The 10,976-nt window shown below is 34.1% G+C and overlaps 1 protein-coding gene across 1 annotated transcript; it reads right to left on the reverse strand.

Annotated features, from left to right (window-relative positions):
- Nucleotides 1-8,051: 8,051 nt before the first annotated feature.
- On the reverse strand, nucleotides 8,052-10,520 carry LOC131164996 (BOI-related E3 ubiquitin-protein ligase 1). Its single transcript, XM_058122581.1, has 4 exons — nucleotides 9,785-10,520; nucleotides 9,587-9,687; nucleotides 9,046-9,425; nucleotides 8,052-8,947 (listed from the first exon to the last, which is right to left on the reverse strand). The coding sequence occupies exons 1-4, from the start codon at nucleotides 9,829-9,831 to the stop codon at nucleotides 8,417-8,419; spliced, it is 1,059 nt and encodes a 352-aa protein (XP_057978564.1). The 5' UTR covers nucleotides 9,832-10,520; the 3' UTR covers nucleotides 8,052-8,416.
- Between the last annotated feature and the right edge of the window lie 456 nt (nucleotides 10,521-10,976).

Genomic DNA, 10,976 nt, shown 5'->3' on the forward strand with positions numbered 1-10,976 from the left:
CATTAATAATCTTGCTATACTTGGGAGAGTACTTCTAGGGTGAATGAAATGAAGGAAACTAGGATGTTACTTTTTTTTCTTTCCTCACTTTACTACTAGTCTATTGCTGCGATGAAATTTCGTGTCAAACAATGCTTATAAGAGAACATGTCTAGCCCTCTAAAATACCTTACCCACATGGTGGTTGACTTATGCCTCATATAGGCGACACCCTCCATAGGCAACACATTACACACCTAGTTTGGTGTGCATTGCGCCTTTTGCAATTTGAGGGTTAAAATTATTAGGGTTTTCTTCTTCTTATTCTCTATTTTACTCACGTTTTCTTCCTCTCTTTCACAACTCCATTTTCTTTAGGTTTTATTGACTATTCCATCAGGATGTCGGTAATCCGAATTTGTCTCTTCTGCAAGTAGCCGACTCACCCTTTCTCAAGAAAGCATTTCTTTTGGAGAACCAACTGCTATTTGTGAATGTAGGCTAGGGGCTCCATAGATGCATTCTTAAATTCTCTCCTGTAGGATTTAGAGGGAGAGGTTTGTCCCTTCGTTATTGGCTATATTCATTAAGGCAACAATGGCAAAGGTAATTTAAGGGTTATCATCATTGCTTTCCAAGGGGGTTCATGTAGTAACTCGGGAAAAAAATATTATTAATTAATTAATTAATTAAACATTATTAAATTAATTAATTAAATATAAAAATAAAAGGAATAGTATGAAAAAAAAAAACTAATTGGAATATATATATATATATATATATATATATATATATATATAAGCTTCTTCAGGAAGCTTCACATCCGATTTCAAATTGGAATACAAGTCCAGACGCCTCTTTCTCTCTCTCTCTGCTAACTCTCTCGCCAACTCTCTCTCCTTTGCCTCCACTCTCTCTCTCTCTCTCCAAATTTTCTTAACAAATACTCAGCCGATCGAAAAAAAAGAAAATATCACTAGGTTCCATTCTCTACCACTGACATTCCCACCGGAGTGAATTTTTTGTAGGAGCATTGCGGGCACCACTCCTGGGGTAAGGTAAACCCACTCTTTCTCCTCAATTTCTTTCAAATCTTCAGCCTAACTGACAATCTGAAACCACCACGTGGTTCTAGAAGCATTTCTCTACAAGTCTAGTAGAGCGGATTTTTGAATTGGGATTTCTAGGCACCAATCCAAGGCTAAAGTAAGATTTAGGAAATTTAGCAAATTTGTGATTTTTTGTAATTCAATTATTTATTTGAAGTTTATGAGTTTAGGAAATGTGGAAAATAACGGTATTTTATTTGGCGTGATATTAATAAACTAGGATTTATGAATTCAGGATTTGGGTGAGTGTCGCAGGTATAATTTCGGGATCCCTACAGACGTAGTTTCTGGAAACCAGGTAAGAGGAATAGATTAAGCCAGTAATTTTGTGAATTTATCGATTGAAATGGAAAAATAATATGTGTAAGTATATGTTTATTATGCGAATTTTAGAAAAACCAACCGTTTGAACTGTGATTTTGAGCCTAGGGTTGTGTTATTAGTTATTATTTGTGAAAATGGAATGATGAAAGTAATGAATTTTTTGGATAATTGTGGAGATAATTAAATGCGTATTTTAAATAATGTGAATGATGAATGTGGGTTACCGTATTTTTAGTAAATGTATAAATGTGTATTATTCTAAATCGTGTGGCATGAGTACAAAGAATATATTGCGATGAATTATGATATATATATATATATATATATATATATATTTATTTATGAGATGTTGGAAATACTGAAATGTGTTGAGCATATTATTATGTGTGATTATTAAATTAGAGTTGAATGTGAATGTTAAATTGCAAGTTATGGTTTGAGAACTTCGGTGGATTGTGGTTTTGTGTTATGCACAGTACTGTTGCGCATGATTTTTGAAGAGTTAGTACACCCACACGTCTTGTGGAGAGTGTGGAGACGGGATGGTCAATTGTGCTGTGTAGGGTAGAGTGCCCCTAGAGTCAGGACCAGTGTCGGGAAAACCAATCTGACTTACAGACTGAAGATGTTGTTTTTTTTATTTAATTCTGATGGGCCGACTAGGGTTAAGTCCACCCTTCAGACCGCACAACCTGTCATGGGGGGAAGCATGACAGTGTGTTCTCCATTTGATAGTGAGTTCTAAATGCATAATTGTTAATTTAATCTATGAATAAAATGAGAACAAAATATAAGAATGGAGACGGGAATACAAAGAAAGTGAAATGTGAATGCGAAATGTGGAAGTGAGATTTATGAGATGTGAAATACTGAGAAGTGTGAAAATCGAGAACTTTAATACAGAGATAACAAATACAGAGTAAAGTAATAAATTATAGTATTATATGTATTTGGGGTGAAATATATTTTCCGCTCGAGGGTTTGCTAAGAAAGGCGAGTGCCCTGATTAGCATCAGTTGTAGCCATACCTGATTGCATAAGGTATCAGAGGAGAGGGGTGCTACTTGTATGGGTGAGTAATCACCTCAATCCTTGGGAAACTCTCGTTAATAAAATACGTTGGATGTGTGTGAGTAGGGACATAGAATGATTTCATAATTGTGGATTAATTTGTAAATGATGTTTATATTTTGTACACAAATCTCATGATAGCTACACACTGGTATTAATCTATTCTGACTTATTGAAATGTGTCTCACCCGATATGAATTTCATCTTTTTCAGGACCTCTACGTGATCGAACTTAGCGAACTCGGGGTTGGGTTTGTTGGTTTAGCATTTTTGTGAGAGGGTACAAATCTGATGTATTTTTGGGTTTATGTTTTAGTTTTTTGAGAATATATATGGATATTGGATGTACAAAATTTTTTCGCTGCGTAATTGATGTTATAATATCAGATACAGGTGATTGGATCACATCACACCCCGAGCCCCACTTGGCGGGTTCGGAGTGTGACAGTTCAAATTTTGGATGATGAGAAGAAGGTTAATTAGATCCCTAATCACAAGGGTTAGTTGGATTGAAGTGATGCCTACCGCCTTTCCAATGATTTACAGGTGGATCGCAAAGCTTTTAATGTTCCTCAATTTACCTCCTACAGAGCATAAACTCTGAATGGAGATACCAACACTATATATTTCATGGGTTAATTAAATTTTTAAAAAATTATTAGCTTATCTTTTATTTGTTTCATGATGCGCTAGTTATATAATTTGTATGAAAATTTTCATATAACATTTGATATCATTATAATTACTTGGTATTTTTTATGATCTATTAGTAAGTTTTATTTTTTCCACATTTTTTTTAAATAATATATGGTATAATTATGTTATCATGCTCATTTCAATTAGTTGATCCAAGCTAATTAGATTGGTTGGATCAACCTAATCAAGAATCAGCTGGGCTTTTAATTTGCTTACTGTCTGATTTTAAGATATTATGCATAGCTGACCAATTTTTTCAACTTAATTTATTATTTTCTTGCAACAATTGAATAGAAAGGTGAAAAAAATATCATTCTCTTAAGAGTAAAATTCATTTCTTCACATAAATTTAACTACTAACTAACAAAAAGTTCATTTTGTCAATAAAATTAAAATTTTAGGATTTTAAATATTTTTCAAAAATTAAAGGGACAAAGTGTCATATTTTTTTTATTATAAAAACTCGAGAAATATTATTAGATTTTACTTTAAATAAAAATAAATAATTAGAAAAAGACCAAGCTAGGTTTATCCAAGTGATTTGACCATGTCAGTCGAGTTGACTCACTCAAATACTTACACGCACCTAAAGCATCGAAATCCTTACATGTGTTTTGTGCACAACTAGTTGCCACTTGCAATTGTCGAAACTAGATGGCTACTTTGCCATTCAAGCTTCTCTACAATAATGTTTACATTTGTTTTGTAATTCAACTTCCAATATTATCATCATTTTATTTCTTTTAAAATGACCAATAAACTAATAAAAATCTTCTTACGAATTTAAAATCCACCCAAACCACTCTCCCACATTGGGGGCTCGACAAATTTCCTCTCTCACTCACTAATCAATGGATAATCCTCATGATATTCCATGTGGATCATTCCTGCCCCTTAGTGCTTGACATATTCACATCTTTTAGACTCAATTTGACCATTTTATTTCGAGTGCCAGTATCTCGTCACACGAAACCTTAATTATTCAAAATTTGAAATTCTAAAATTTTTCTTCCCACATACTTACACCACAAATAGTACATTATAACATCACACCATACAAACCTTATGACTCACCACAATACGTTTTCATGATAGAAAATGAACAAATCACTTATTTATAAATTTACATAGATTAGGTAATTTGAACAGCACTAGTCACACAAGTAGATATCTACTGATGATTCTTGATAATCATCCTAGTCAACCTCGAGTTGATTTCAAGCTCTGAAGTTAGAGGCGCGGATGTGACATTCAATTCCTAGATCCAGCTACTGATTCTCGATAACGATTCTTGATTATTTTTATGTTTTGTTCACATTTTAATTATAACTATCGGGAATCCTATCTTGGGGAATGTTTCATATTTCTATAAAACTCTTCAACGCAAGCAATCTTATTCCCATTTTAAATGACAAGTACCAAAATTAAATTAAAGTTGATCCAAATTCAAATTCAAGATTCCAAATTCATACCTCCAAAAATAACATAATTATATTTTAAAAATTCAACTACGTACACTTATTTAGAACTTATTTCATTTCCAAGTTAAACCCATCTTTCCTTGTATAAGGCACTAAAGTTCATAGTTTTCGAGAACCAGTGTTCTACTTAATTAAAGTTCAACTAGGACCAATTAAAGTATAATGCATTAAAGTCCTTGTTTGCATTTAAACATTGAAATAGATTGAATTTTGTGAATCATTATTCTACTTAATTAAAGTTCTACTAGAACCAATTAAAGCATAATGCATTAAAGTTCTTCTCTGCATTTAAACATTGAGATAGATTGAATTTTGAGAATCATTTTTCTACTTAATTTTATGGCATAGTCTGCATACATGGTAGGCAATCTTCTAATTTATGTGCTTTGTAACATATGTGCAATATATGTCGTATGAGTTGATGAATCTTACTTACCTAAAAAGAAGAATTAAGCTTTAATTTAATTATACAAAAATGAATTTAATGATTTTATGCGTTGGAAATACTTTTATGGGCCATAATATGCATAAGGAGGGACACCCCCATGCATAATATGTACGGTATTCCTCCGCCAAAAGTGAAGGTAGATTAATAAATAAATGGAGGTGCCGCTCTCTTTTAGTTAAAAAAAAAAACTCTTTAATTTGTAATTAAATGTTTTTAAATTTGGTTTTGCTTAGAATTCAAATTAGGTAGATCTTCTATAAAATAATATATTTAAATTAATATTCAAATTACGAAGACTTAAATTGTGATAAATAACTAATTAGACTTTCAAATCTCTTCATAAATTTACAACATGAAAGAAATTAATATATTCGTTTGAATGTTTTTCCTTGATACGAGAGCATATTAGTTAACAGCTTGATTCGTAGGGCAAATTTTAGAAGAAATAGGGCATCTCCAACTAGGGGAGAGCAAACGGTCGATTTGGTGAAATTCGGTTAATTAACTGAAAATTTCGGTTAATCATTTCCATTAACCGAACCGACCAAATAAGGGGTATTAACCGAACCTCGCCCGACCGAATTACCTGTTTGTTAAATTCGATTAACCGAATTTAACCGAAATTATTTAAAATTAATTATTAAAAACAGAATTTTGGTGAAGCTTGATTATTTAACATATATTAATTTATATTTTAAATTTAATTAATTATTAAATCGGTTAAACGAATTTATATTTCCTATTCACCGGACCGAAAACCAATTCCGAATTTTGGTGAAGCTTAACCAAACCGATTTGTTTACCTAAACCGAATCGACAAATTTTGATCGGTTAAATTGGTTAATTTGAGTTTTCTCGAATTATGCTCACCCCTATCTCCAACCTTAAGGCTCCTTGCCATGTAAGGCTAAGAGGGTTGTCGTGGCATATGCAACCTTATCCCTACTGTTTCAGTAGAGAGATTATTTCTTGGATTCAAATCTGTGACCAACTAGTCGTGAATGAGTTACCTTGCCATTGATCCAAGGTATCCACTCATAGGGTAAATTTTGAATACTCCCTGAAATTTTTGAATGTGATATTAGAATCTCGAGTTTCCATAACTATCAAAATTAAAAAGAAAAAAAATTAAATTAATAGAGAAAATTAAAAAGAAAAAAATAGGTATATTTTTATTCTATTTAGTTTAATGGACCACATAAAATATATATATATATATATATATATATATATATATATATATATATATATATATCTTGATTATTATGTATAACGACACTTCTCTTAAGACTACTTGTGATTAGTTTCCATCTCATTATTAAGGAAAGGAAATTAATTTCTTTTTTTTTTTTTTATAAAAAAATATATGTATCTTTCATCCTTTTTCCTATTACAAAGGCTAGGCCGGCCCATTGGGCCTCAAACCTATATTTTTATATAAATAAAAAAGCCCAAACACTACTTTGCATGTGAAATCATTTTTTTAAAAGCATTATTAGAGGACATAAAATTTGATAATTTGAAATAAAAATTTAAAAGGTTTCATATAAATAAATCATGAAAAGAAAATGAGCCTCTCCATAATTAAACTAAATAAATAAAGATTAGATCTTATAGTAATACAAGAAATCTTGAGTTATTATAATTTGCTTTCATTAATTAACTTTCTTCCCATTTTAAAAAATGTTACATGAATTATTTTAGATTCAAAGCATTTACACACTAAAAGAAATTCAAGAACCAAACTCAACCCCTACCCAAAAATAATATAAAATAAAATAAATATAATAAAGGAAAATATAGGAAAGAAATTTTTATGAAGGCTATTTGGTTTTATAATTTTTTTTTTGTTTCTATACGGTGAATAAACATATAATGAAAAAGCGTTTATTTATATTTATATTTTTCTATTTTCATTATTGGTTTTCAGCTGTCTTCATAAATTTCAGCCATCTTCGTAAAAATGAAAACAATTTTATAGTTTTTTTTAATAATTTTAACAACCTATTGCCGCATTGCTTTAATATTCAAAATTGAAGTTTGCAGATTAAATCATTCTATGCATAATATAATTAAAACCAAAATCAAATGACCATGTAAATTTAAATATAGTCAAAAAAAATTTATAAAATTTAAAAATTATTCTTGCTACTTTTCAATTGTCATATTCAACAAAATTATTCTTACGACACTAAAAAATGAATATACTAATTCTAATACTTATACTTTTAATATAATATTACAAATTCATATTATAAAATGTGTATTTTGAATTTTGAATTTTTAATTTACAGTCTTGTAAATATTAACAAAACGAGTTATCAATTTTCGGTTTTCACTTTTTATTTTTGATTTTTATTTTTATAATTTTTGACAATAATGGTAATTAATTTTTTTTTTCAAAATTTTGTAGATGGGCCCCACACAGTGCCGGACCTAATAAAACATATAATGAATAGAAGGCTTATATAGAAAGGGAAATCTAGGGGTGGGCTATAATTCTCATTCTTTAATTATCTCTATCTAAAGCTCTGTCACGTGCATCACCACGTCCTCATTAATGCTTCCTCTACATCCGTAGCCAAACACCGCCGCTCCATGCCATGAATGAATTCTCATTCATTTATTTTAATTTTTTCCGATGACAGTTTGTGAAATCCATATTAAGGGGAGAAGAAAATAAAATAAAGATATTTTTTAAAAATGTGAGAGAACGTATAACGAAAAATAATTAATTGATGGTTTAATTTGAAGGACTGAATAATGAATTAAATAAATGATTAATAATGCCTAATTAACATCCTACGCACATTGCTTACTTTAGTACCTTACTTAAAAAAGCAAATGCAGCAAACATAAACGTACGCCTTTAGGTATTGCATGGCATTAAGCATTCCTATCAATATATATGCCTACGTAAAGAGAAAAATTAGTAATATATAATTTAAGGTATCAAATAAAAGAATTTATATATGAATTCAATTTCCAGATAATAATAATAAAAAAAAAACAATGCCATTCTCATTGGCCATGTACATTACCTCTAGGTAATTCCACCCCAGAAGGATTTAAAAGAAGAAAAAAAATTAAAACAAAAAAGCAGATGGTAATTAATCTATTTTTTTTTTTTACTTAATTAACATTATTGATTTGATTTTTTCCCTTTTTTTTTTTTTAAAAAAAAAAGTTTTAGTTTTTACTGTTGCACTCTTTGCTCTCAACTGGGTAGGGGAGGGTAGGGTAGGGTAGCCCTAGGCCAGGGAGTAGGTGTAGGGCACTTACACAATCATGGATTGGGGTAGGGTACCCTACGAGAGGAAGACTTCAACGCTAGAGGTTCTGAGAGAGAGGCAGAGAGGACAAGCCTGAACGACGCCGTCGCACTCCGTGCACACGCATAGATGCCGACACGGCAGCAGAACAACCGAGGCGACTCGCTTCCGACACACCTTGCAACTCGGTCGCCCCGAGTTCACGACTCGTTCCGGGTCAACGTAGGCCGACTCGGCGTCCTCCGCCTGGCCCTCTCCACCCACCGAGCATCCTAGCCCGTCCTCCCTACGCTCCGCCGCGCACGCCCCGCTCATTATAGCCTGCTGCAGCTGCGCCTGGAGCGACGCCGCCGTCGCCTCCTGTGCTCTGGCCTTCGCCTGCCAAACCTGCGCCTCCACGCTAAGTTGCGCCGCTCTAGTTTCCAGCTCGGCGTTCCGGCGGGCCGCTTTCTCCACTTCTGCTTCTTTCTCTCGCAATCTCCGAACCATCGACTCCTCCGCCGCGCTCAGTAGCGCACGGTAGTGTCTCTGCCGCTTCTCTGCTAACGTGCGCCGCAGCTGCTCTCCCTGTACGGAGGACCAATATTAGACCCGACCCACCATTGAAGACGCCTCCAGAAGTGAGAAATTCGAAGAGCCCATTTGAGTAGGAGAAGAATTAGTACCTGGGCTTGAAGGAATTGGTCGAGTTCGTCCCTCTGGTTCTTGATTTGAGTGGCGAAGTCTTCTGATAACAGAGATAATAAAACAGAGGAGGAGGAGTGAGAGGGTAGGTTCTGCTGTTGAAAATTTTGTTGCTGTGGCTGTTGTAAATGTTGTTGTTGATGATGATGATGATGATGCTGCTGCTGCTGCGATTGGTCTCCGAAGGCTAACCCGAGACCCGTGGAGACGACATTTGGTCGCTGGTTATGGAGCTGCGCGAGGTCTATGAGCTGAGAAGGCTGAGGTTGCAGGGAGAATGTGTTGATTGGAACTGTGGCTGTGGCTGTGGCTATGGGGGTTGTTGTAACTTCTCTTCCTCTTTTCCGGGGATTAGAGCCCACTGTGAAATTAGACCAGAGGGTATTTTATTTAGAATCAAAAGCATCTTACAGCAGAGCTTGAAACTGGTTCAAAATGAAGCAGAGATTGAATTGGGCATTCAGAGTTTTTTTTTTTTTTTAAACGAATGGTTTTAGATAAATAAAATAGATATGGACTCACCTCCATTGTTGAACAACATGTGGGATTGATCAAAATACCCTCCGGGTTGTGGCTGCAACGAATAATCGTTCCCCAGTGCGCCCTTCCCCTCCTGTCCGCTTCTGCAAATAAAAAAAATCATGAAACCAACAAGGTTAATTCAGAGATGGAAGCAGCGAGAGAAGTTTATTGAGAAAAAGAAGAAGAAAGAAGACAAACCTGTTTAGAAGAAGGATATTTGACGGGTATTGAGCTTGAACGGCCATTGTTTTGTTGTAGAGATATAAGAAATGATGATGGTGGTGATGATATAATAGGGAGAGAGAGAGAGAGAGATGGTGGAATAAGGTGGGATGAGAGAGAGAAAAATGGGATCGAGCTGAGGATGAGAAAAGGTATGGGAGCAATGTGGGGGACGCGGAAGGGCTAATTAACGCTAACACAAAACAAGCATGACAGAGAAGAAGATGCCACCCCCCCACCCCAAGGCGGACTCTTCAATGAAAGAAAAAATTAAAAAAAGAAGAGAGAGAGAGAGAGAGAGAGAATCGAAAGTAAATGAATTATGGGTGTTGAGAGAGCACCCCCCTCATCTCCACTTTGTTTTCACCTACTTTTCCTTGCTTTTCTTTCTTAGCCTCTGTTTCTTCCTATTACTCTGTTGTTGTTATTTCTGCCCCTGCCTCCTCTGCCTCTGCCCCCCACCCCCTCTGCTTTTCTTTCTATATAATCTCTCCGTATCTGATAGGTGGAGAGAGAAAGACGAGAATAGAGAGAGAGAAAGTAAGAAAGAGAGAGATGCGATTGCAAAGAATCAGTCCAAGAGAGAGACCCTCCCCACTCTCTTCCCCTTATTCTGCTCTTCTCCTTTGCTTCTTCCTCCGATCTCCCTTCTACTTCTTCGCGTGGGGCTTTCTTGATGAAGACTCTGTTTTTCCCCCAACCAACACCTTCTCTCCTTTTAATTATTCATTCCAATTCAATTAATTCCCCTCCCTCATTAAATTTACTTAATTTATTATCTCCTCTTCAATTCTCATTTTTTCAAATTTACCCTCCCCCCCCCCCCCCAATTTAATTAACCCATTAATGAATTACTTCACAATTAATTAATTAATTAATTAATTAAACAAATACAGAGTCAAGATGTGAAATGAATGAAAGGCAGAGTTGTAGCTGGTGGTGTGCTTCGTTGGGTCTCAGCCGCTGCCGCTGCCGCTGGAATTGTTTCCATTCTATATTTCTATGGCCCATGCGCCTCTACTTCAAAATTAAAATTAAAATTTTCAAAAAATATATTTTAGTTTTTAGAAACTTTATTATTATTTAATAATTAATTAATTAATTAATTAAATGCTTGGTCTTTGGGGGTGGCTTTAATGTTTTATAGCTTCACATACAATAATTGTGA

The sequence above is a fragment of the Malania oleifera genome, chromosome 9 (genome assembly GCF_029873635.1).
Source record: "Malania oleifera isolate guangnan ecotype guangnan chromosome 9, ASM2987363v1, whole genome shotgun sequence".
Taxonomy (NCBI): domain Eukaryota; kingdom Viridiplantae; phylum Streptophyta; class Magnoliopsida; order Santalales; family Ximeniaceae; genus Malania; species Malania oleifera.

Bases quoted from the DNA above. Each gene is read 5' to 3' on its own strand.
- LOC131164996 (XM_058122581.1), bottom strand. From the start codon at position 9,831: ATGGCCGTTCAAGCTCAATACCCGTCAAATATCCTTCTTCTAAACAG. The intron at 9,688-9,784 runs GTTTGTCTTCTT...TTTTATTTGCAG, and splicing joins AATATCCTTCTTCTAAACAG to AAGCGGACAGGAGGGGAAGG. The intron at 8,948-9,045 runs GTACTAATTCTT...TCCTCCGTACAG, and splicing joins ACCAATTCCTTCAAGCCCAG to GGAGAGCAGCTGCGGCGCAC.